General features: G+C 39.8%; 1 protein-coding gene across 1 annotated transcript in view; it reads left to right on the top strand.

Annotated features, from left to right (window-relative positions):
- The window catches only part of VAPA (VAMP associated protein A), a 37,798-nt gene extending 10,971 nt beyond the window's left edge, over positions 1-26,827 (top strand). The window contains exons 2-6 of the mRNA XM_057526307.1: positions 8,219-8,371; positions 11,198-11,301; positions 11,818-11,898; positions 22,844-23,017; positions 26,068-26,827. Coding sequence (XP_057382290.1) covers positions 8,219-8,371; positions 11,198-11,301; positions 11,818-11,898; positions 22,844-23,017; positions 26,068-26,226 — 671 coding nt within the window. The 3' untranslated portion in view covers positions 26,227-26,827. The remainder of the gene's footprint in view (positions 1-8,218; positions 8,372-11,197; positions 11,302-11,817; positions 11,899-22,843; positions 23,018-26,067) is intronic.
- The last annotated feature ends 907 nt before the right edge of the window (positions 26,828-27,734 follow it).

Below are 27,734 nucleotides of genomic sequence, written 5' to 3' on the forward strand. Positions count from 1 at the left end.
TGGATAAACAAGGGCAGTGAAGCGGTTTAAGAAATCAGAGCTTTTCTTAAATAGTAGAAGATTTAAATAAAATAGGCAAGTTTGGCTTTTGTATTAATCTCAGGGTCCATACTTTTGTAAGGTTAATGAAAGCTTATAAAAAGATATGTTTAGTGCTTTAATAACTAAACCATCTTGAATAGAAATGACTCATTTTGTTTCCCGGAAAGTGGTCTTCTGTTTATTTTTACACTAATGTTTGTACAATAATATTTATTCAGTACCTACTATGCCAGGGATTGTCCAGCTGGGGATACAGCTGCAAATAGAACAGAGACCCAGTCTTCATGGAGCTTACATTCGCTCAAGTCTGAGATTTCAGTGTGTTTGGGAATAAAATACAGTAAATAAATTAAGGTAACTTCATCTTTAAAATTTGTAATGAAGATGTTTTAGGGCTTTCTTTGATGTAAAACATAAAAACTGTTTTCTTGGTGTTTGATACTTGTTTCCAGAAATATTCATCCTGTGGAACCAAGGGAAATACAGTAAAATATCCAATAAAAATCTTTTTCTTATATTACTGATTTGACTACGGTTTCATGCTTTAACGCTGCAGAAATCCGCCTGGAATGGCTCATGAATTAGGAAATAAATAGAGCTTAGGTATTTGCATAAAATACATAGAGAATTTATGAGAGTTCAGGCTCTGGAGGCAGACCTGGCTTCCCACTTCCATGGCTTTGTGCTTGTCTGACCTTGGACAAGTATTCTAACTTCTGACTCAGAGTTGACTCATCTGTAAAATGAGGATAAGTAATAAAAGTATCAGCCTCATAGGCTTGTTATTAGGGTTAGTGACATAATTCACACAAAGTTCTTGATACATGGTGAGTGTCCAGTAAAGGCTAGATTGTAAAAACTTCTGTTATCACTGTTTTTACTAGTACTGTTGCTGCCATGCTACTATTACTGAGGGAGTTATTAGTAGATGTTCTGTATGCTGTACAGCATATAATTCAGATGTGTGGTTAAGTTAACATAGCGAGACATATTCAGCAACATAATCCTGTGTTACTGGAAAGCTGTTTAATCAGTGATGCAGCCGTTAATTTGCTAACACCTGTGGAAACATTGAAGCAGTCATCACTGACTTCACTACAGCTACATTATTTATATATTTGAGCTGAGCATCCAGCCTGCCTCATTAGGATTTTTACCTATTCTGTTTCAGTACAGATAGGATGGAGGAGTGAAAATGTCATGCTGGGGTAAATGATTTATGAATACCTAGAGTCATAGCAGAACGTACATACTTCTGATATTTTTTGTTGTTATTGCATGTTGATTAAGAACAATCCATGTGATTGCTCAGCCATACTCAGGTTAAGGCCGGTGTGCATTACTCCAGTTCATTCAGGGATGAGCCGGTTTCTTCTCAGGGAGCTTATAGTTAGTGGGTGATTTAAGACATACATAAATAATAAAGTGAGACGTGCGGGGAGAGAGGTAGGGACACTGTGCTATGGTAGTTGTATGGTCACCCTTGTTTCTCCTCAGCGATGCATGCTTTGGTTCATTGCACTTTCTGTTGTTATCCTCCCGAGGTCACTAACTCAATCTGTACCCCATAGCCAAGAACTCAGAGCTTGTCCAGAACCGGAGAGTCTGAAAGGTGAGCCTGCTTCAGTGTTACAGGTGCTGTAGAAGACATGGGACTCCTGGGTTTAGAGACAAAGGATGTTATTCTCAGGGCACTGCAGGCAGCAACTTCATAGTTGTGTTGGTTTCCTTTGCCCCTCAAATTCCATGGGGGCAACACAAAGGGGTTCAGTGCAGGTGGGTGCTGCCCACCTGGTGGGTTTGCGTCATAGCTGAGAAACCTTGAGTCTAGGGCCCCTGAATCTTTTGTGATGGGCTGCACAGAAACCTGCCTGACCTTTTTCCAGAGGAGGACCTGAGCATTATCACACTGGACAGTAAACAAACCTGCCCTCTCCTCAAGAGGGAGATGCTGACAGTCAGATGCAAGACTGTTCACAAGGATCTACTGTAGTAGATCCTTGAAAAGACAGTCTGTATGAAAGCCTCCAGGGCCTCAACTGGCAAAAGGTGCAGAAATGCTAGAGACCCATGGAGACTTGTCTCACAACAGACCTCCGGGTTGCTGGTCTAAACGATGCTACGGAGTTCGTGAGTTAACATTCATGCACATAGCCTGTTTATTCTTGAGCTGCATCCCAGAGGCCTTTTCTGTTTCTGAAATGCTCCATGCTATATTCAGGACCACTTATCCTGAAATAAAATTTGATTCTCTTCTTTTTTTTTTTTTTTTTTTTTAATCTATTTTTTTGTCTGTGTTGGGTCTTCGTTTCTGTGCGAGGGCTTTCCCTAGCTGCTGCGAGCAGGGGCCACTCTCCATCGCGGTGCGCAGGCCTCTCACCGTCACGGCCTCTCTTGTTGTGGAGCACAGGCTCCAGACACGCAGGCTCAGTCGCCGTGGCTCACGGGCCCAGTTGCTCCGCGGCATGTGGGATCCTCCCAGACCAGGGCTCGAACCCGCGTCCCCTGCATTGGCAGGCAGACTCTCAACCACTGTGCCACCAGGGAAGCCCCTGATTCTCTTCTTAGTAAGCAGATACTGTTGAACTCAAGTTGATATACATGCTGAGGTGTTTAGGAGTCTTCAGTTACTTTGGAATGCATCAAAATAAGATGGATGGATGGCCAGAGATGGCTTGGTAGATTGATAGGTCTCAAAGTAAGTAACAGCAAAGTGTTAATTGTAGAGTCTAGGTTATGGGTGTATAATCATAATTGTTCACTGTTCAGTTTCTTTGAAGTTTTTCAAAATGCGGGGGGAAAAGCCAAGTGCTCTCTCCCCTTATTTCCCCCAAGTCAGTTTTCTTTGCAACTAAACAAAGCCTGGCATTTCAAGAAAACTTTAACGGCAATTTACATCAAAATAGGTATATATGATAACCATTTAAGAAACTGTTTAGTCAGAGTGGTTCTACTTTTAGCTGTTTTTAGCTTAATTGTGTTCCTTTTAAGAGTGGGAGGTTTGGAGAACTATTTAAGAGGAAATCATTGCTCTAAATTTTTTTTATGACATTTTTTTTAAAATATATTTTTTATTTATTTATTTTTGGCTGCATTGGGTGTTCGTTGCTGTGCACTTTCTCTGGTTGCGGTGAACGGGGGCTACTGTTGCTTGTGGTGCGTGGGCTTCTCATTATGGTGGCTTCTCTTGTTGCAGAGCACGGGCTCTAGGCATGCGAGTTTCAGTAGTTTGGCACGCAGGCTCACTAGCTGTGGCTCGCGGGCTCTAGAGCACAGGCTCAGTAGTTGTGGCGCACAGGCTTAGTTGCCCTGCGGCATGTGGGATCTTCCTGGACCAGGGCTTGAGCCTGTGTCCCCTGCATTGGCAGGCGGATTCTTAACCACGTCGCCACCGGGGAAGTCCTGCTCTAAATTTTAGGTATACAGCGTTTCATGACGGAAATATATTTTTAGGTAAAGGAGTCAGGCTAGTCTCACTTAGGACATCCTTCTGGGTGAGCTGCCCTAAACTTTTCCTACATTTTTGAAGTTTGAGGTTCCAAGTTTTTTCCAAACTTTTTAACGCAGGGACCATATTTATGTATGTTATATTTCCATCTGTTAGAATTTGGGACTGAGAATAGGACTTTGGCTTACTGGGAATGATAATGTAGTAGAGCTAGGATAGAATACTTAGTGACAGGAAGTGGCGTGGGAGATTGAAGGAGGGCAGCCTGTGTAATTAAAAGGTGGAGTTTTAAAATTTAATTTTGTTTTTTCAGTAAAAGAGTTCAAGTAAATGTTATCTGTGTGGAATTTTGTTTTATATGGTATATTTTTACATATAAACAGTGAAATTTAATCTGTAAAGTAGGAGGTATCAGATGGTATCTGTGGTTGGTGACTAGTTTACAATCAAGTAATCATAAAATGGACTGTTGCAGTGATTGTTCCTAAATGTTAAACTAAGCATTTATATTGAACAAATGGCAGGATTGTCTTCAATTACAAGGATTAAGTTTTAGAAATCCTCAAAACATGAGTATTTATTTCCTATATAAGTTGCTTCGAATGTTTCACTTTTTCATCAAAACACTGCTTTTCACTTTTTTTTTAAAATTAATTAATTTATTTATTTTTGGCTGTGTTGGGTCTTCGTTTCTGTGTGAGGGCTTCCTCTAGTTGCGGCGAGCGGGGGCCACTCTTCATCGCGGTGCGCGGACCTCTCACTATCGGGGCCTCTCTTGTTGCGGAGCACAGGCTCCAGACGTGCAGGCTCAGTAATTGTGGCTCACGGGCCCAGTTGCTCCGTGGCATGTGGGATCTTCCCAGACCAGGGCTCAAACCCGTGTCCCCTGCATTGGCAGGCAGATTCTCAACCACTGCACCACCAGGGAAGCCCTGCTTTTCACTTTTTTTTCAGTTTAATTTTTTTAAGCTTACACCAAGGGTCAGCTTTTCTTAAAAACAAGAACAAAAAAAAATCTTTACTGTTTTTCATAAAAGAAAAATATGTACAGTTTAAAGAATTATCAAGAAGTCAGTAGCTCTGCAGTCACTGCTCAGGTTCAGAAATAGAACTTCTGTGTTGCAAAGCTCTCCTCATACCCTCTCCCTGCAAAGTTAACTCCTGTTTTTTATGGTAACCATTTACTTGTTTTTCTTAATGGTTTAAACACGTAAGCATTGCAGGGGATATTAGTAAAGCAGGAGATTATTGATATAATGCAGTGGTTTTTAACCTTATTTGACACGATATCCCATTTTGATATTTTATATTTTGTAATGCCCATTTTTCCATCCTGAAGTGAAATTCATATATAAAATTACCTACCGACATACACAGTTAAAATTTTTTAATATAATGCCTTAACTATAACATAAAGGAGAAGAAAGTGAATTTGTGATGAAATATGCATTTCAATGTGTAAATGTTTGGGCATGACTGTAGTAGAAGACTAATGAATTAGCCAGATGCCTGTAACTTACTTAAATAAATGAGTTTGGATTTAAGGGAAGTTAAGGGAGGAGTTATCTGATAGAGGGTTTTCTCTAACGTTTTGAAATAAGGGCAAGAGAATATTTATGCATGTGGGTAGAATCATGTGAATGTGTCACCCATACATGTGTGCTGACTGGGCCAGACGTTTGTAGGGATTTAAGTGTCCTGAGTGACATTGCTGTTGGTAGAATAATTTTCTGTAATGGTAAACTCACCTTGCAGAGTTTTAGGGAAAGAGAAAAAGGTTTCTTGTTTTACACAATAGATGTATTTCTGGGAAAGAGGGTTTTTTTCTTAAACCAATGTGGATTTCTGGAGGGGTATGTGAAGATCTGGTGGGATGGGGGCCTAATACTGTACTTGATTGCGTGGATCTACCCGGGTGTTGCGAAATGTCTAACATCCTGTTCCTCTTCCCCCCCAACAGTAGCACCACCCAGTCCTAATGTCAGACAGAAGTACCTGACAGTGGCAGTATTACCCTGGATTTAGGCTTGTGTTGTAGCAGATAAATTACATAACTTTTCCTCTATTTTTGAGGGCCTGTAAGGATAGATTCTATCAGGTCTGTTAAACCTGCAGGCTCCAGGAATCCACGATACACCCCCACCCCAGATCGCCCCATCTCACCCTCACCCTCCAGAAAAACCCAAGGTAAAATTGTTGTGAATATTTGCCTGTGTATGTTTTTCTGGGTTAGTATATAGTTTTCATGAGATTCGTAAAGAGTTTCTGTGACCCACAAAGGTGGAACAGATGTTTCTGCCTAAGACCTCTTCCAGCTGTTAAATCTGGTTATTATGCTAGTGGTCATTAGTACTTGCTGATTTTGCATTTTAACCAGGAAAATGGGCTCAGACTCTGAACTGGCTGCTGGGGGCAACCCTTACTGAGAGGCTTGGTTAGAGGGACACAGTGGAGTAGAAAATCTCAAATTCATTTGTTAGGTGGCTTTATTGTAGGTAATTTTACAGTTTACTGATAAGGTTAACATATTCAGTAAAGAATTTGGCTTTTGGTGGAATTTTTTTCTTTTGACATATTATCTTCATCTTTAGGTAGTTTGCATTTTTATGTCTAGAAAGACTACCGATCTATTATTTAAGATTTATAATCCCTTTTGGGCAATATAAAATGTAAGTACTGTTTCAGAATTCATATGTTGATGAAAATTGACACATGGTCATTTTCTAAGTCAGTTTAAAAAATCAGTTATTTTACCTTGTTTTGGATAGTTGGTACTTTCCTGTAAAATTGGGGAAATTTAAAAAATTGAATTTAAAATTACGAATTAAAACTTACATAAAATTATGTTATAAAAATACAGGATTGTTCAAAATTAAAATTTTGTAAAATGTTTCTTTTGTTATTTTACTAAGGAACTTTTAAAAATAAATTTATACTTAGTGCTAATGTTAAATTCCTAGTTGAAATAGTCACGTAAAATTGTACACATTCTCAGTTACCTGTAGTAATTTATGGATTTTCAGAATGTTAAGAAATGGAATCTATGTCTTTAAGACTTGTAGTTTTAACAGTTTAAAATGTGTCTCTAGCCAACGATTTTGTGGATTCACGCAGCAAAATGGACAGATTGGAGCTTTCCCCTTCACTCCCCCGGGCCAGTGTATGGTGGGGTAGTTAGCTGCTAGCCAAAAAATGCAAGCAATTGGGATTGAAGAAGCAGCAAAGGATGTAAAATAATATATAAATGCAGTGATTAACCTGACCATGTAATTCAAGCAAGCCGTCCAAAAGATTGTAGTTCTTATATATATTGTATATATATTTTTAAAAAATGTGTACTTGTTGATTTAAATGTCTATTTCACATTAGAATTTTTTCCATAACTGGTTCTCTGCCTTTATATGTTTTCTTCTAATGTTCTCTTATTTCTGTCTCTTCCCTTTCATCCCAGTTCCAAATCTTTATTTGTTAGAAAATATCTTACAACTCACAAAGTTTAAGCATAGGATAAAATTAATTCATTTCCTAGGACCTGAAATAAGTGCCTTTCATTTCAAGTCTCTTCTTTTCCTCTCCTTGCCATCAGGCAGGTCTACTTTCAGCCCCTGCTCTCTTCCCAGTGCCTCTTCATTGTCTGTTGTTCCCCTTCAAGCCTTTGTCTAAGATAATTTTCCAATATTCAGCAAAATGGGAAACTATCTGGCAGAGTTGGGGAATCTTCTCAGTCTGGACTCTATACTAGAAATATTTTAAAGTTTTAAAAGACATGCTTGTTCTGGTTTATTTAATAAAGGAAAGATAGACTTTATAATTGTCTTTGATTTCAGCCTTCTAGCTTTTTTTTTTTTTTTAAAGTATAACTTAAAATTAATTGTTTCAGAAACCACTGAAAATTGCTTTTGGGTTAGTTAGAAGTGTGTGGTTGTTGCTTCCATTGAGACATATTTATCTTCAGTCTCCAAATTAACAGGTGTTCAGTTAATTGTCTAAATCTGTATAAAATATCTTTAGGCTTTTCTTCGGCCAAGAACAAAAGTGGCGGTACTGTTTCTCCACACCCCACTCCCCCCTTTTTTAAACAAAAAATGGTTTAGGACTTATTTAATTCAGGCAGGACTGCATCACCTTTTGGGTTCTTTGTTTTGCAGTTTTATGTTTGGGTGTAGAGTCAAAGCTTAAAAAAAACTTTGTATGTAGAGCATTTGACACAGTGCTCTTAATAAACACTTGACAAATATGTGAGTGAAAGAATGAACGAGTGAAGGGATCAAACTTAGTTGAGGTGAAGCAAGAGCACCCTGTCATTGGGTTCGTCGGCTTCTGATGGAGAGGTTTTGTGGTCGGCTCTGTCAGGTGAATCTGAAGATTGGCATTGGTTTGCAGACCACTGGATAATCTCGATCTTTTCAGTCATGTGGTAAGAGCATACTCTAGGAATACAATTTTGGGCTTATTTCATAAATTGGAACTTTCAAAATACATTTTATTTGATAGGAACAATACATGTTCATGTAGTGATTTTATAAAGTCTGGTAAGGAATGAAGAAGAAAATAAAACTGCTTTGTTTTATATAAAACTGGAGGTATATTTAGGTGCACAGACTTTCAGTACATACTCTATATAAAATTGAGGTTATGTGCATCCAGTTTTGAATTCTGCTTGTGTGTGTGTGTGTGTGAATCCAATTAAATTTTTTTTTCCCTGTTTTTGGTTTTTAAACCTTACAGGCCCCTTCACAGATGTAGTCACTACAAATCTTAAGTTGCGAAATCCATCGGATAGAAAGGTGTGTTTCAAAGTGAAGACTACAGCACCTCGTCGGTACTGTGTGAGGCCCAACAGTGGAATTATTGACCCAGGGTTGACTGTGACTGTTTCAGGTAGCAAACCATGTCTTGAATTTATGCTGTTCTTTTACTACATGCAAACTGCTGCAGGAAATGTCTTATCTTGGGGTGAGGGTGTATGTGGTCAGTTTGTAAGCAGTTACTGTCGTTCAAAAAAATGTTATATCTGTTCTTTATTTCTACAGCTTACTATCACATTCTCTGCCCTTATTATTTTGTCTTTGAAATTTTGTATAATTTTTGTGATTGCTCATTCTCATTCATTCACATCTCTAGCTGTTGTTACGTATTGCATGCGGCTATGGAGGTGTTATCCTAAATCTTTTGCTTAAAAATGTACAGTGCCTCTTTTTTGCCAATAGCTGTAAACTTAGATGCGTCTTTCTGCCTTTTATTGTTAATGCCAACAGTGCCCCGCACTTGAAAACTTCAGTTTTGTCACCCCCTTTTGTGTTTACTTGTAGTCCAGGGAGTGTGCTTGGTTCCTTCCATGTATGGATTGCTTACTCCTGCCGTGGAGTCTGCTGGTGCCAGAGTTAGTGCCCTCAGACTTCCCTGACGGTATCCTTTCATGATAGCATCTAACATAGTGGAGCGACAGGAAGCAAGTAGGAGGATGTGGTTTACTTACGGGAGAACTTCTCAGGCCCCTCACAGAGACCATTTACCCTTATTTTCTAGCAGTAGTTCTCACCTCAGTGAAGGTCTGCCATAATTGCACAGAGAGCAGGAACACACGCGGACCTTTCCAGATTAGAATCTCTGGGGACACAACCTAGGCATGTGTATGTTAAACAAAACAAAACATGCCTGCATACTCCTGATAGGTATTCCTAAGCTATTAAAATAATTCTGTACCAGTTTTCTAGTTTTCAAGCCCACAGCAGACTAAAAACAGCAAATTATACAAAGAGTGAGCGCCCGGGGCAGGCTCACTGAGACGTTCATCAGTGGAACCTGACTGCAGAGGCAGTCAAGGACAGACCTCAGAGTTCTTGGGGCACTTAATCCTCCCTCAGTAACTGTATACCCAAACTCAGAGCTAGGAGGCCCTAGAGAAGATGCTTTTAGTGAGTCTTGTGGTGTGGTGGCCTGGCAGGCCTGCTTTCATGTTTGTCTGACCGAACTGTCAGTTCATGGGGAAGATGGGTGGGCAATAAGAAGAGTGGGCAGTGAGTACGAGTGTTCTGGAAGTTGCTCTCTAAGTCCACAAGCCTTTTTAGCTCAATTGGAAGAAGATAAAATTATTTCTATCCACATGGTTAAAAACAGATTTTGGTGCAAGCGGCTATATCCCTAGGAATCCATGGAACCATTCAGAAGGCCTTTTTCTTTAGGATTCTAGCTTTCTGAAGTTTTACTGTATTAACATTTCTTAAGAACCTGTATACTTCTCAAAGCCCTTTCTCCCACATAAGTCCCTTGTATTGAGCACCTGACTTACTAAAAACTCCTTACACACCAGTTACTGTTTCCATGCACGCCCTTGATCCCTCTCCTCCACTGAGAACTCGGCACTCCAGTTTTCAGTGCAATGCCTTTCTGGGTGAGCAGGCACTCCAGCCACGCTTCCTCCAGCAGCCTTCCCTGATTGGCTCTGTCTACATACTCACTCCTTTTCTCCCTCTCTCCCTTTAGCATGCAGCTTTATGGATTTACTCCTTTAATATGTGCTAAGATTGTCTTCCTCTTGTTACATGGTCTGTAGCCTTAGAAGTATGACTGTCATAAAGTCACAACCATGTTTGAAGTTTTCTTTTTATCCAGTTTCTAGTGAATAGTGTAGGGTGGTTGTTCAGTGAAGGGTGTTCCTGGAGATATATTGTGCTTTATCTGGGTTCTGGGCATTTATCCTGTGCATTTTCTACAGCTGTATATTTGGCCCTTAAAAATTTTTTTTTAACCATGATGGGAGTTAATGGACTTCTCAGACATACCTTATAAAGAAGATGTTCTTATATAATTGATATTTCTTACATTTGTTTCATTTCATCTTTTTGAAAATGTTGACATCTGTCTATCTTAGAAATAATCTAAATATTAGCAGGGAAGTAATCTCCACAATATTGTATACATATTGTATACAATTGCTGATTCATTCTTTATATTCTCTTATTAGATTTATATTACATAATTTAAAACCACATGGAACGTCTAAAAACCCTCTTGTAGGCCACTGAAAATCATAAATACTTCAGAAAAAAATTTGAATATAATTATTAGGAAGCTGGAAAAAGTTTAGAAATCATGAGGCTGTATGGCTTCCTTGTACACTTTGTTGTCCTAGACTCATTTAAACAAATTGATAAACTCTTCTTGAATAGGTGTGTATTTAAAATCTATTTTAGAAAAATTAGTTATATCAGAACATTAATATATGGTAGTGAGTTTTTAAGTTACTTAGAATTTCTCCTATAAATATTACAGTTGTCTAATTTTAAGAGCTGTTATCACTAAATACTAATGCGAAACCTGTTTATATTATAAGTGGTTTTAATAGACAATTTACTAGATTTTGAGTTTATAGGCATTTTAATAGTTAATGTTGGCGAAGTTTTGAAAATTTTCCAAACTTAAGTTTAGAGAGGGCAATCATAGATTGATATTTATTTTTTTTAAATAGACATTTGTTTATTTTGTGGGTTGTTAAAGACTTAGCAAATCAGAAAGGTAGACAATTTAAAAATAATTGGAAACCATAAAGTTGATTCTGGATCCTTACTGTAAATAATCCAGTGTGTGGTTTCTTGCACCCTTCCTGGTTTTCTTTAAATTTGCAAATTAGTGAGTGAGTACTAGGAATGCAAAGAAGCAAACAAATGCAGAAGTCACTGTCATGTGTCCTTTCTTCTTCTTTAGTAATGCTGCAGCCTTTTGACTATGACCCCAATGAGAAGAGTAAACACAAGTTTATGGTACAGACCATCTTTGCTCCACCAAACATTTCAGACATGGAAGCTGTGGTGAGTAGAGAAGTTGAACAGAAGTTGTCCGGGGGAATGTTGTTTAAACTGTGGGTTTTGTTTAGTTCTCCATTGAGAAACCTGATTTTTAAAATTAACAAAATCTGTAAATCTGTTCACTACAGATAATCCTGACTCATTTCAAAAACGAAGGAATTTTGAAATAGTGTCCTTAGAGACAATTTTGAAGTGCTACTATTAAGAGTAAAGTCCTGTAATCTCTAGGGATGTTAGTGTGATTTTAACGGATTGTGATAGTAGCTCTTCATAGGGTTCTATAGGAAGTTCTGTGGCATCGCTGGTACCTGTGGTGGGTGAGAATAACACAGTGTGTACAGGCAGCTGTAGTCCTGGCTGACCTGGGGAACCCCCTGCGTGCGTGCGCGCACACACACACACGCACACACACAAACACAGACAGCAGCTACACTAACCCTTCAGTTGTCCTTTGAGGTGAAACCTATTTGTCCCCATCATATCTCCTCTGTCTCATTGTTTGGTTTTGTTTGCTTTTAGTGGAAAGAGGCAAAACCCGATGAATTGATGGATTCTAAATTGAGATGTGTATTTGAAATGCCCAATGAAAATGATAAATTGGTAAGTAGGAAAATATAAGAAAATTGGAAGCTATTAAGCTCTCAGTTACTTTGAGATTGAATTCTGCTTCTGGTTTTGGCCTTTGTGATTGTGTGATATGGCTGTTCCACTTTATCAGACTCAGTGTTTACGTTTTTTAAAAACAATGTGTATATGCTCTTTTCATTTCATAACATTTTGTTCAAGAAGAAAAATACTTTTAGATACAAGCTGGATGATGGAGAAGAACTACCTAATTCTACCAAAATTTTGCTACTTAAACCACTTCAAGTTCTTTATTAGAATGAGACGTGTATACATAAATACAATTAAATTACAGACATAAACCACTTTTTGGCAACTATATACCTGCAGTCTGGGGATAAGATTTAATTTACATGGGCAAACAGTTTATTCCAAATTTGGCTATTCCCAGGTATTTTGTTCACTGTTGATTTTGGTCAAAATACATCTGATTTTATTCCTTAGTAAATAATTTTTATGTTGCTTTTTGATTAGCGTGAGGCAAATTAAATTTGAGGGACTGAAGTGCATGTGCATGGAGTTTAAAAAGTAGTCTTATAGAATAGGTTGTGGTCACTTTATTCCTTTTCTGAAATGCAAATTTGAATTTTTTTCTGTGGTTTGTAGGAGGAACTTGAAGGGTAAGTAGGTTTTTGTGTGTGTGATTTAACATATAAAATAATATGGATAAATAGAATTGTTTGGCACAATCAGGTTATAATTTTACATGACTTTTTTCTTTGATCTGGAGGCCATTTGCCCTATTGAAAAGTAAACTTGCAGATTAAATACGTGGGGTCAATTGTTGTGTTACTCTTTTAGGATAAGCTGAAATGAAGAAGTGCCTGAATGGTAATTAGGTGTTGACCAAATCATTTATTGTGTTTTTAATGCCTTATTAAAGGGATTTTGAAATATTTGCCAAAAACAAAAAAATGTGTATACATATGTTGTTATTGGAAAGTGAGATTTGATGGCATGTTGATGCTTCCCATTTGGAGTTTGCTTTCTCTTTTGCTAGGCTGCCAGGATGCTAATAGCTTGCATAGCTCTTATTATTGGAACCAAGAAAAGAGCACATTCGTCTCGGTTGACTTATTTTACTTCTAGTTTTATTGAGCTATAGCTGACGTACAACACTGTATAAGGTGTCAGCATAAACACTAGTGTTACATATATTGTGGAATGATTACTATGGTAAGTTTAGTTAACATCCACCATCTCATATAGCTACCAAAAAAAAAAGTTTTTCCCCCTCTGATGGGAACTCTTAGGGTCTGCTCACTTAACAACTGTCAATATACCGAACAGTGGTGTTAGCTAGAGTTAGCATGTGGTACATTACATCCCCAGTTTTTGTTTATCTTCAATTTTGTACCTTCTGGCACCCTTCATCCAGTCCCTCCTCCCCGTGCCCCGCTTCTGGTAACCACAAACCTGATCTCTTTCTACAGGTTTGGGGCTTTGTTGTTGTTTTGTTTTAAGATTCCATGTATAAGTGAGCTCATACAGTATTTGTCTTTCTCTGACTTATTTCACTTAGCATAATGCCCTTAGAGTTTCGTCCGTGTTGTCACAAATGGCTGAAATAATATTCCATTGTATCTGTATATTCCAGTCTGTATATATATATACCACAACTTCTTTATCCATTCATCTCTTGATGGACACTTAGGTTGTTTCCTTGTCTTGGCAGTTGTAGATAATGCTGCTTTATGAACATGGGAATGCAAATATCTCTTCAACATAGTATTTTCATGTCCTTCAGATGTATGCCAAGAAGTAGAATTCATTGGAATAAGGGTTGACTTACTTTCAAAACACGTTTGGATATTTTCTCACTTTTATGAGTTTTATGCCATTTTTACAGTCATTTAATAAACATAGAGCTATCTTTCAGCTGGGCTTCTCTTATGCTCTGGATAGCAGACAATTTGAGATTATAGTCTGAAAAGGGCTGGAACCCAAGTATTTGATATTGCTGATTGGACACCAAACCAGAAGTTGATGGAAATGATATGACTGTGATTGGTGAGCCTAGCCATCTTACTACCTCACAGAGGAGAGTAGCAGGTGTACCTAACACATAGGTATAGCCCATAGTAATCCAACAAAGTGGCTTTGCGTCTGCTAAAGGGCTTGAACAAATACTGCATGGAGATCCCAGAGCCCCCCACACACCCTGGAGCTCGAGCAGAGGTAGTTTGGTCCGGGAACTTTTTCGTAGCAGGTTGTTAGTAACCCAAAGTCTGTTCAGTAATTTCAAAGTATGCCAGAGAATATCCGATTCTGAGCCTGGATGCGCTGGCTGCAGAATGTATTTGCACTAATTGAACTACTTGGACTTGCAGTATAGTTATTATTGACCCATTAAATTATAGGGAATACTTGCTAAAGATAATGATTTTTTGAAGCAGTTTATTTCGAAAAACTTTAAATACCTAGAAAAGTGGACAGTACGGTGAACCCGTGGCCAGCTTTATTAACAGTGACCAGTTTATGCTTAATTTTATTTTATGTAAAGCCCACCGCTTCCCATCTCACATACTGTTACAACGCACATCTCGGACATAATTTTATCTGTAACTGTTTCAGTATATATCGTTCAAAGATAAGGACTTTAAGGAAAGGAAGAAAAGAGCAATGACAATACTATCATTAGTCTTTGAAAGCTTAATATATCATTAATATCAGACTATTCAGGCAGCATTCACATTTGCCTCACAAGTGTCATTTAAACATTTGTTTATTTGCAGTTAGTTTGACTTGAAATCAAAATAAAGTCCACATACTGCTATTGGATATGTTTCTGAAGTCTCTTAATCTATAGATTCCCCCTGTTTTTCTCTTGTAAATTATTTATTAAAGAAACCGGGTTTGTCCTGTAGACTTTCCCATGGACTAGATTTTGCTGATTGCATCCTTCAGGTATCTTTTAACTTCTCTGCTGTCTTTGGTATTTCCTGTCATTGGATCTAGAGACTTGATTAAATTGAGGCTTATTGTTGCTGGTGAGGGAGAGGCAGGACTGCTTTGTAGGTGGTTATCTGTTCTCTCAGGGAGGTACCTAATGTCTGTCTTTTTTGTTTTGAAGTTAGCAGCTGTTGGTGTGCAGTGTGTAGATGAGTGGTCCCAGCCAGGGGTGGTTTGCCCCCCAGGGGACATTTGTCAACGTCTGGAGACATTTTTGGTTGTCACAGCTAGCGTGGAGGGGTCTACAGATGTCTAGTGGGTAGAGGCCAGGGATGCTGCTCAACTTCCTGCAATGCACAGGACTGTCCCCACAACAAAGGTTCTCCAGCCCCAGATGTCAGTACAGTCGGAAGTGAGTAAATACAGTTTAAGTCCATTGATTCATTCAAGGTTGCGTAATGGTGACTTTATCATTACTGCGTCATTGTATTAGTTAGACAGTAACTGGGGCTCATCTGATACTTGCTGATTCATTCAATGGTGGAGTTCTAAAGCTTTCTCTTAAGTTATAGGCTTTCAAAAAATGAGTTGGTCACAGTGTCCCTCTGATGATGTACAGTCAGCTTTCAGTCCTCCTTCCTTTCCTCCCCCTCCCTCTTTGCCGTGTTGTTACGGACTCACGGACTTAAACTTAACTACTGTTTCAGGCCCTTGCAGTTATCATATTGGTGCTCAGATAGGCTAGTAGCCGGTCCTTTCACCTTAGTAGTCTTTGGTAATTTCCTTCATGTCTAATATGGCAAGGTACTTCCAGGCTCAGACCTGGGATTAGACATTTCTTCAAGCCCTGGGTCCTTTCAGTGGGAGATGGTATTTCGAGACCACAAGCTGGGCACTGGGAGTAAGACAGTGATTTTTAGTTTTGTGAGAATTCCTATCAAACCATTCTTTTGGCCAAGATTCTAGTGGAGGCCTGATTGTCAGTTGAAGGCACTTTTAATGGTAAAATTTTAATGGTGAAATTAGTCAGCATCACATAAATCACATAAGATGATGCTCATTCTTTTATTTCTTGAGGTGTCGTGATTGTGTTTAATTGGTTGGGTTATGTTCTTGAAGCTCTTGGATAATTCAAATTGTGTAAAATCCAACACTAACTGAGAAGAATGGGCAGGTACTCTTGTGCACCAGCTGCAGTGCTGTTGGAATATAGCAACTCATATAGCAACTCATAGCTTTGCTGTTATGCTTCTTGATGGACATTTTTAAGTGTTTGGAATTCACATTTCAAGTTTGGCACATAAAATGAGACTTTTAATATTTCAGTATATCAGTATTTCAGATTTATATAATTCAAATGTGCAAAAATATTTGTATCTATACTAGAGGTGGCCTTAATTGATTAATGTGCATGTTAAAAAGAAGGGCTGAAATACAGCTGTGTTTTTATGAGGCGGTGTTTGCCAGAATGTGTTGGTTTGGAAGGGCTCTGTGGTCAGATGAGTTTGGAAAAACGCTATAAATAAGCACACTGCATATTTGCACATTAAAGGCTCTGAATAAAGAAAATCTGATTAACCTAGTATTTCTTTTTTGTTTCATATAATGCAATTAACTTCCCACGGAATGCCAGGTGTTCTGTAAAATACACTTCTGGAAACGCTGTTCCTGCTTAAACTCGTTCTTGTGGTGCTGCCTAACGTGCAGGTTCTACGGGAAATCCCCATTACTGAGGGATCACTGAAGTGGGCGCAGCCTGGTACAGACCTGGTGCTGTCCGAATTGTTGATTAGTGACTTCCTGTCAAGTCATCAGCTTACTGTTGCATCGCATCCTTTACAGAAAATGTGAAACCTCAGAGTAACCAAATCTGGAGTGTTTATAATAGTATAAAATATATAAAGTTTTTGTGAATTTGTTATAATGATTAAAGATGAAACCTTTTATACATACACACACACACACACACATAAAACACCTCTTTTCTAATACTTTATTCATGTGGTAATAAAACCTTGTTGGTAAGGCCCTAATGTTGCCATTTCCGGTTTAGTATTGTCTACAGATGAAGTTGATGAAACTGCTTAAAGACCATAGTATCTCTGACATACTGGTTTCTTTCTAGTATCCATAGATACAGTTACAAAATTACTTAATATCCTTTTTCTGTATGTCTGTCTTCAGTTTACTATGAACTTTGTCTGTTAGAAAATTAGGGCATCATTGAGTAGTGTTTTACCTAGATAAAGTTTGTCAGTTTACTACAGATAAATTGGTAAGATGCCATATGAAGCTGAATCCTGACTACACAAATTGATTAAAGATGAAACGCCCTTATTCAAGGAAAACACATTTCTAAATGTGGAAGATTCACAGAAATATGCGAACTGTTGGTAACCTGTATTTTTAGAATTAGAGTACAAAATATATTTTTTAGTTTATATAGTCATGATTGCTGTTAGTAAATTCCTATAGTGACATGGTTTGACCCCTTATTTTAGTTTGTTTGTCAATATGTTTTAAAAAGTTCGTTAATTTAAGCAAACTTCAGTTTAGTTTTTAACTAAGTTGCTGGTGACAACTTTAATACACAGCTCTCTCCAGATGGCACATGAACTTTGTGTTCAGCTTTAGTGTTCAGAGCAGTGGAGAAGCCCATGTTCAGTTACACATTTACTCCAAAGAGTTGCTTATCAGAATTTATGATCTTTAGTAATCAACTTAGAAAAATTTGGTTAGCATCCAAAGCAGTTAGATAGCACAATAGCTATCATGGTTATTGATACTTTCTTCTCAGAGTTGGTGTAGGTAGCAGGTAGCAAAACGTGCTGTTGATTCAGTGTTTCTTATGTTAGGTACCCCATCCCACTCTCACCCCTGCCCGCAGCTCCTCACCCACCTCCCTGAGCCCCCAAAAGAAGTAGACAGGCAGTTAAGTACATTATGTAAGTATACCTTACCTGTTTGAGGATCTGGATCTTTTTAGGTATGCTGTTATTTCTTGGGCATTTACTGTTTCTAAAGACAGTTGGAAACGGCTGTGTTATTATTTTGTTGATTTCTTTAGGTTTTATAGGACCTTGATACTGAATATACAACTCAGAAAATGATTGAAGTTTTTAGTCATCTTGTAGGATAAGAAAGGTGCCAGCTTTAGAAGTATGGTGGTTGAGTCCATGTTTTTATTTTTATGGTTTAAAGAGATCATTTTTGTGATAAAACAGTCCTAATTTATTTGGAACCATCATTATAATATGGGCTTCTTTTTGGAAAATAGCTCTCTGATTTGGATCATACATAGAATGACCTAGGAGTCCAAGAACCCTTTTATTTTAGAATAAAAGGAGGTACTATTAATAGTTATTCCTGGACAACAGGCATAACTAATATTGCCCTTAGGCACTAAGGTGTGTGGTCCCCCTAGTCCTCGGGGACAGCAGGTCTTTGACTGGATGCATTTCAGTAAGTTTATGGCCCACAGTCTTCAACTGAGTTATGTTCAGGGCTACTACTGAGAGCCGCTCAGCACATTCCCTGGGTTGTTGATAGCTGGACGCAGATGATACTGGAGTGTTGACTACTTTATAATTTACAAACTGGAGTTCTGTGAATTATTAGCTTTTTTTAGTTATTATAAACTCTGTATTATGAACTCTAATGTCTAGTTAGTGGTTGTGTTTTTTTTAGGATTGAGTGTGGTTTTAATTAACTTGTTAGTTATGATGTTTTCTAACCTCTTCAATTCTTTATGTTGAAATAAAAAAATTTTTTTGGTTTATTTTAGGCCACCAACTCTACTTGACATTTTCCAAATTTTAAAAAATTATTACATTTCGTTTATGCCCTCCATTTAACATCTGTTAATGACATATTTTCTAGGGAAAAATACTTGTCATAATGAAGCCTGAAGGACTGTTAAGAATAGGGAAGTCTGCCAGTGTCACTGGTTATGGTGATGTGGTCACCCAGCACGTATGAGGTGTTTATTGTGAGTGTGTTGTGAAGGAATTAGAATTGAAAATGTCAACTATGTTTAAAATTACAGTAGAACCACAGTCACTTAAAAACCAGGCATACAAACTATTATGTTCTAAAATAACAAATTCCACACTTAATAACATCTCAGTAGTGAGCAGGACAAATGTAAGTGGGAACATTATTATGAAATTGGTGTAATTTTCCCTGTCACTGAGATTTGGGGAGCATCCTATGAAAAAAATGTGAACAGACCAGCAGGTGTAGCAGTAAAGGTGGGAGCTGGTGAATATCACTCTCCAGGCAAGTATTTGTGTTTATATATAAAAAAAAAGATAAATGAGATTACTGCTTTATGTTTTCTTATCCAGTACAAATAATAGTAACCCTTCTTTAACTGTCATTGTTAGTTATTTACAGTGCCCCGGGGTAGGAGAATTTGTGGCAAAAGCCCTGAAGATCTTAGGTCATATTTGAATTGATTCATGTCTCTGTGTGTGTGTGTGTGTGTGTGTGTGTGTGTGTGCGTGTGTGTGTGTGCGCATGCGCGCGCGCATGTGTGTACACTTAACATTCACTCAAGTACAATGCCAGCACATCAGTAGATGACAGTGACCTCCTGGTGGTGTCCTGGGTGCTGTATGATTCCCTTTCTCATTTCCTGCTTGTTGGGAACTCCGGGAACCCCACAGTTTGAACAGGCTGCTGATACTTTGATTTGGCTTTGCAGAGAATGTGTATACTAAGGCTTAAACAAAACCTGATCCTTTATCTAAATGTCTGATACTTTTAAAATTTTGTGATTTTCGTTATTTACTTCTGGGAATCATGATCCTAGAGAAAAAGAGTAAGTGGGTTGTTCAGAGTGAAAATATATATTCGGTAACTTTATTATTCAAATACTACCTCTTCCCAGTTAAGGCCTTACTCAGGCCTCCTGACAGTTTCCTGCTGTGGCTCTAGGCCTTGCCTTTTACCTCCCTGTAATACACTTGATCCCTTACTCTTAACAGGAGTCACGAGAATGTAGCCTCGTGTTTACATTCTTTGGCTCCTTTGTCCATCCCAAGGCTTCAATTCAAAAACCGAGTTTGCCTTGTATTTATATTTCCTTTTCTGAACAGTTCCAAAGTCCTCGCTTTTTCTAATTACCCCCAAAAGGAATAATTTAGAATATTGGAACTGAAATTCTAAAGGTGTTTAAGAAAAAGTACAGAAGTAAATTCAACTCATGGGTGGGGGGAGATTACTGCAGGTAGGCTAAATAATATAAAAGAGTGGAAAATGTACGAGATACCGTGTTTTCTCTTGTCTCGATACCATGGCCTGACCGTTGAGTCTGTTCTGAGTTTCAGTATTAGGTATAATGTGCGTGCAGTGTCACTCCTCAGCTGCCTCAGAGTCAGAGCGTGTCAGGTCCCTCCAGATTGCTTGTTCCATGGTTCTCAGAAAAGCCAGTCTCCTCTTTCGGGACCAGTCTGAAGCAGCTCTCAAGGAACACGCTGTTTTCCTGGAGCCAGACGTCACCGTGGCGCTCCTGAAGGGAAGCCTGTAGCTAGCTGTCTCAGCAGCCTTAGTGTTCCCACCAGGCTCCCCAGCTTGTCTCCACGCCCGTGACTCTTCCCCCACCCCACCCCCTTTAACCACCACCCAGTTAACTTATACAGGCTTCTACTTAATTAATTAATCAATCAATTAGATTTTTTTGCCTCTGCTCTGTATGTTGCCTGGTTTGTAGGGGCCTAAATGGTTGTGAGCACATGGGGTAAGTGGGTTTACTCAGTGTGACTGTTTTGTTACTTGTTTGGCTTACTTTGGACAGTGTTTAGGCTTCACTGTTACCGTTTGCACTCTCGTCTTAACATTTATGCTCCACAGATGGGTTATGACATTTCTTCTCCTTTTTCTTGTAAAAGCAATATATCAACATTAAGAAAAATTTTCAATAAAAAGAGAAATCTAATTCTGCCACCATGAGAAGATATTGATTGACATGTTAATTAAAATCCCAGAGTGGGAAGCTACCCATCAAATGTCTAACAAGAGTGAAATGTTGAGGTAATTTTGGTAAGGCACAGAATAGAATATTTAATGACATCGTGTCATTTAAAATGATAATTAAAAGATGTACATATAAATGAATAAAGATTAAAAAGTTACATGTATGCTGATTTTATAAAATATGCATATGAAAGAGAATATTGGAAGATAATATATAAATAATAGTTATTTTAGGTTGATGAGAGAATGGGAGGTAATTCTCAATTTTCTGGAATTTCAAGAATTTGTTTAAAAATAAAAAACCAATTGTGAAGAGTTTGATGATTCCTCATTCTAATTTTTTTTGTCTTCACTTTTTGGCCTTTTGTATCTCCTCGTAATTTCTTAGTCAACTTACTGGTACGAGTGTGATATTTTCCCCCAAACCTAAAGATTGCTGAGTTGCCATGTTGTTGACTGTTCGTCTTCACAGAGGAAGGCCATGTGCCATTCTGGTTCCCAGAAGCTGGACTAGTTCTAGGTTGGAAAGTGCACACTTGAGAAGTCATTTTGAAATGAATTCTAATTACTGTTAAGGAAAAGAAAAGGAAAAGAAATTGGTGGAGAGCAAAAACATCTGAAACAGGGTTTGTAACAGTACGATGGGGTTGGTTGGGACGGGCAGGACAGAGTGGAGAACAAGAGGCTCGCACAGGAAGCACAGAGCCGGATGGTGAAGCAGGCTTCCTAAAACCCGTCACGGCGGGGACGCTTCTGAAGAGGAGTGGGGAAATCTGAATGGTGACTGGAACCTCGGTACAGTGCTGCTAACTTTTACAGGATTTAGACAATGGCGATCAAATCACAGCCCCTTCATACGAGATACTAGTTTTGTCCCTGTTTATACTGAAAGTAAATTCAGGAGCTGGGATGCTGTGGTAGGTGTGTGACCTATAATTAAATCTTCCTGATGAGTGCTGTGGAAAATGCCATAAAGTTGATTTTGGAAAAGTTCTTGTTAAAAGTTTATATCTGAATAAAGCGGTTTATACCTTTCTTTTTGAAAAGTTAAATTTTTAGCAAGTAAAATTTTAATTAAAGACAAGAATTGTGCTAGTCGTATTAGGGAGCTTGTGAAGGCAGAGATGAGATTCCGGTGGCTGGGTGTTGAGTTGAGGCTCAGGGACGCTTAGGCCCTGCCCTGTGCCTTTCTCTGCATGCCTTTGCCGCTAGCTCCAATGGGTGAGTGCTGGCAGGAGTTAAGGTCCGGGGGCTCATGATGTTGAAGGTGCCCGAGTGCCACTGTGGTTCCATGCTGGGTTTCATGAGTTAAAGCGGGTGGTGTTCCTGGCGGTTTGAAGCGAGCGCTGATGTTTGAGTGTCAAGTCGTGAAGTGGACTCCCTCCCCTCTTTTTTTCCCCATGATACATGTTTGTGTTCATTATCTCCCCTGCGGTGCTCATATCCTTCAGTTATTTTTTCCCGTGAATAGAAGTTAGGTTTTCTTTCAAATGTTTTTTTAGGTAGTCTCCTGATTTCATTGCGTGTTTGCAATAACATCCCCCCTTCCCTCCAGAACCCCATTTGAATTGCAGAATCAGAGCACTGAAAATGAACTTCATGTTTGGATTTTGGTTGGCGTCAATACTTATTGAGTAACTGCTGTTGGCCATAGTGCTGGGTTTAGGGGTAAATGCAAAGAGGAATGACTCTTGCTCTACCCAGGCTTTGAAGCGTTGTAGGAAAGAACACCAAAAGTACAGTGTTGTGCTGTGTGCTCAGTGCTCTGGTGGAGGTAAGTGCACGGGGTGGCGGGCGCAGAGGAGGGGTGGTTCGCGTGCTTTGACCTCGCTTGACTGCTGGTGTTTACTGCTGTCATCCTGTGCAGTTGTTCACAGATGACCAGACACTGGGTATTTAAAAAACTTTTTAATAATGAAATTGAAAACTGTCAAAACTTTGCATGTAAATAATTTCTTGGAGATGGATGTGTGGAGTTTAAGTTGTTGTTTAAAAACCTGTAAGGAGAGTTAGTCAGTTGAAAAACGCCCCGCCCGCTGTCTTTGTGCTGCAGAACGACATGGAACCCAGCAAAGCCGTTCCCCTGAACGCTGCGAAGCAGGACGGGCCCGTGCCAAAGCCACACAGTGTTTCCCTCAATGATACTGAGACGAGGAAGCTCATGGAAGAGTGCAAGAGGCTCCAGGGAGAGATGATGAAGCTATCGGAAGAAAACCGACACCTGAGAGTAAGTGCTCGCTCCTGGGAAAGGAACGTGATTGCAGTGAAGGCAGCGGGGAGGTGAACGTTGTTGGGCCATTTTGTCTGTCAGCTTTTACATTTACCCTTTTTCAGTTCTTTTTCCTTTTCCCAATTTGCTTCTGTCCTGGCCTTGGCTTCCCGCCAGCCTCTTCTTAGACTTTGGCTGTGGCTTCTCCTGTCCCGTGCTCCCTTGCCAGCAGCTGGCCTGGGTGTTGGGGTCTGGCTGTGGCCTTGCTGGCTTCCTCTCTCGCTTGTGCAGCCTTTGCATTCTGGGCCCTGGTCCTGTCACCTGATGCAGCAGTGCTGTCCCCAGACTGGCACCCGTCGTCCAGGGCGCTTGAAATGTGCTTAGTTGGAATTAAGATGTGCTGTGAGTGACATAGTGCCAAAAATAACCAAAAAAACCTCTTTTTTTTTTTCGTATTGTTACATGTTGAAATAATATTTTGGTTATATTGGATTGAATAAAATATATCATTAAAATGTTGCCAATTTTTTGTACCTTTTTAAATGTGCTGTTAGAAAATTTAAAACTCCATGTAGGGCAGCCATTGGAAGCGCCTCTTCGGGTCGTGTCGGTCAGCACTGGGCTGGGGGTCCTGGAGGAGCCTCCGCTGCCGTAGCAGGAGCGCTTCCCTCCGCGGGCGGCCCGGCACCGTGGCGTGCACACACGCACACACGTCTCGTGGTGCTCCGTTCTCATCACCTTGTCAGTATGACCTTTTCTGGGACTCTCTTCCCCTGAAAAGAAAAGAGAAACAGTCTTGGAATGCTGCCTCCTCTGTTTCCAGGCTGCCGCTTGCCTCTTCCGGCTCCCGTTTGTCCGTCTCCCTCCAGCGGGCTGGGGTGTCTTGGGGGCAGGGGCTGTGTTCACCGCCTCTGCGTTCACAGCACACGTGCACAGTGTTCATTCACATTTGAGTGAGTGAGCAATGGGCTGTGGGATAGTGTGGAGTTTACTAATATTTCAAGACCTGAAGACCTTTAAGTTGCTTTTTGAGGCTTTGTTTGAAGCTTTTCATGTCAAAGTAGATAGTATTAATACTAAAATGTACTTAAAGTAAATAAGCTAAATTGTGGGACGTAATCTACATCTGATTATTTCATAGCCTGTGGAAACTACACTCTGAATCAAAGGCACTATGTCTTGGCTTGATGTGTGCTGAGACGGCTTTTCTGGCTATTCCTATTCCACAGCCCCGCCGCAGAGGCCCCTGCCCCCAGCGCCTGTCTGGAGAGTGGAGAGGTGGTCTCATGTTACACCCACACCCACACCCATGCCCTATGGAGTTCTAAGGGTGCTGTTTTTTGTTACTTTTCCTTTATGTGCCATGACTTCCTCAGTCCTGTATGTGATGGAGGATGTGCTCCTCAGTGTACTGAGAGCCACGGCCCGTCGCCTGGCTGGGAGGGAGAGGTGCCTGGGTCGGGCCGGGCTGGGGAGATGGGTGATAAGATTGATTCCCGGTCCCGACTCTTTATGGACTAACGTTCTGTAGATGTTATTTGAAAAAGCATTCTGCTGTTTAAAAGAGAAAACAAAAGAACCTTGAAGACCACTGGTTTACAGAGTCAACTTCTGGACCTTTAACAGTTCACACTAAGGCCCATCATCGCTGGTTGCCAGGTTGACTTCCTTGAGGGGTCTCATCACTGCCCATTATGTTCTGCAGCCCTGGCCTTCTTCATCCAGCCTGTGCCTCGGAATCTGCCGTGAGCTCTTAAACACACATGTTCAGGCCCTCCCAAGACCCCGTGAGGCAGAATCACCTGGAGTAGCTTTTAAAGTTCTTGCCGGGACTGAGCATCATTGTTCTGTCCACACGGGACTAATCAGAACAAGACCCAAACCCACAAACCCTCAGAAAATCCAGTCATGCAGATAAAACAGCATGACGTCAGGTGCACTCTTCCACTGGGTGTTATTAGTGAACACACTAGAGAAATGAATCAGTGTGAGAAAGTAAAAAGGAGCTTGTGCTGAGGAGGTGAAAGCCTGCCCCGTATTCATCTGGTTGGGATGATGGACCAGGTAAAGCCAGCTGCCTAGGTAAACCGGCGTCAGTATTTTCCCCAAGGTCATTCTGCAGCTGGTAAAGTGTCATAACAACCTCCTGCTTAGAGTGACTGCTGTCCTGTTACTGAGAAAGCTGGTCCCCTGAAGTCATAGACTGTCAGAAACTTCACTGGGTGAGGCTGTGTCAGTCAGCACGGAGCAGCCACCTGGTCTGGAGGATGGGCGTCACTGTGATGGCAGAGAAGCGGCCTCCCTTTCTGGTCCAGGTGCAGAGCTTCAGGTGCGGGGCTCTGCCTACAGCATCCCACCCCTGTTGTATTTGTAGTTTCCAAAGAAACGATTCTCTCTCTCCTCTACAGTCCAGACCCTGGTGCTGACCCTTTTACACAAAGACCTCCTGCTTTGCTTTGAGCACATTGAAACGCTGCGTTTAAATTCCATCCTGCACTCCCCCTCCCCAGTCCTGTAGAGTCCTGTCTCTTCCCTGCGCTCTGCTGTGTGGGGCCCTACTTGCGGCGGGTCAGACTAAAGACCTAACTTTGTTTCTGGTGGTCTTTGGCTGATGGAGCCCAGCGTGAAGATGCTGTCGGCCACCTTGGGGAAAGTGCACAAGTAGGATTCTTCTTCAATTGTATTAATTTTAGTGGGATTTTTTCCTTCTATGTAAATATAACTGTACCTGATATTTCAGTTTTTTAGAAGTATATTTCTTGGCTCTAGTTTTTAAAATCAGCATTATTGAGGTGTAATTTACATTCCATGAAGACACCCGTTGGCGAGTGTACAATTCAGTGATTTTTTTTTTAGTAAATTTATGGAATGTGCAGCCATCACTGGAATCAGGTTTTAGACTGTTTGTATCACCCTAGAAAGTTTCCTTAGGCTGGGTAGCAGCTCGCCCCTGCTCTCGCCCCCAGTCGCATGCATACTGACCTGCTTTCTGTCTGTATGTTTGTAGCTCACTAGTTTTATGAATATTTGTTTTTAAAACCTCTTTTTGTGCATATATTTTTTTCTAGGATGAAGGCTTAAGGCTCAGAAAGGTAGCACATTCGGATAAACCTGGATCCACCTCAGCTGCATCCTTCAGAGATAATGTCACCAGTCCTCTTCCTTCACTTCTTGTTGTAATTGCAGCCATTTTCATTGGATTCTTTCTAGGGAAATTCATCTTGTAGAGTGAAGCATGCAGAGTGCTATTTCTTTTTTTTTCTCTTGACCAGAAAAAGATTTGTTTACCTACCATCTCACTGGTAGTGTGGCCCACGGTGACCATTCTTTGTGTGTACAGCGTCATATAGGCCTCGCCTGTAACAGTCTCACGGTTAGAAACACAGTAAGAGCAGAGTGTTGGGCTCCCGGACAGCGTGAACGTCACCAGACCATCCCTAGCAGGTGTCATTGCACATTCAGTCCTTTATGAAATTCATAAGTAAAGAATTGTTCTTTCTTTGTGGTTTTAATAAGAGTTCAAGAATTGTTCAGAGTCTTGTAAATGTTATTTTAATAATCCCTTTAAATTTTATCTGTTGCTGTTACCTCTTGAAATATGATTTATTTAGATTGCTAATCCCACTCATTCAGGAAATGCCAAGAGGTATTCTGTGGGGAAATGGTGCCTCTTACAGTGTAAATTTTCTCCTTTACCTTTGCTAATATCATGGCAGAATTTTTCTTATCCCTTGTGAGGCAGTTGTTGACTGAGTTTTTCATCCTTCCAACCCTGTCCCATGGTATTTAACACAAAAATAATAAAACTGTTAACAGATTCTTGCTCGATAGCTTGTGTTTGTCGTGTCATTAGACGGGATGCCAGGGAGTGTGCTGTGTGGTGATCTGGGTTATAAAATGCATAATTTATCTCATGGAAACCCTTGCGGATATTGAGTATTTGTGGTTCAAAGTCCTCATTCTTTTAAGGAAAGGAATTGATAAAATTTCAGGCCATTTTTGGAATTTTGGAAGATCATAATCCATTTGTCCTCAAGATAATATAAAACAAGCAAATGGCATGAGTATAAAAGTGCTGTAATTTCAGTCAGTTTACATGTCTGCCCTGTGGCTCTATTGTGTTTAATTTATCCTATTCTAAATAGGTTCGTTTAGTGTCTTCTCAAGAAAGACTGATTCTCCTTGATTCTAGTCACCGCTTTTTGACCAGCCTAAGAATTCCTTTTATTTTATAACATTTCGTAATAATAGTTAAAAGTAGGTTTTTCCCTGTCCAGTTTGACACGCACAGTAATTTCCATTATGGAAATTTGGTATTACTGAGTAAATCTTGGGAATTCCTTTGTGGAAAATGACCTTATCCTTTGCAGATCTCTACGTCAACCACATGAAATGCGTTTGCACTATAAATGCATGACAGGGTCTGGTGTACTTTCCTGTACTTAGTCTTATGTCTCATTTAGTTAATCTGTGTTGGCATAGAAAACTTTGGAACCAGAAAAAATAGATTCACTTTTTCTACTAAGTACAGTCTAATACAAGCGAATTTTGATTTTTGAAAATAGGTGTTGGTTTTGTGAAAGATGCACTTATATTTGAAAGGGAAATTGGACTCTGGGACTTGACATGGTACAGTGAAGTATGTTGGCCCCAGGGCTGTGTGTACCTTTTATAATGGAGTGAAATGCTCTGAAGTATTTTGGTTGCATTTTCATTTCAAGTATGTTTTGAACTC

This window comes from Balaenoptera acutorostrata, chromosome 13 (genome assembly GCF_949987535.1).
Source record: "Balaenoptera acutorostrata chromosome 13, mBalAcu1.1, whole genome shotgun sequence".
Classification (NCBI taxonomy): domain Eukaryota; kingdom Metazoa; phylum Chordata; class Mammalia; order Artiodactyla; family Balaenopteridae; genus Balaenoptera; species Balaenoptera acutorostrata.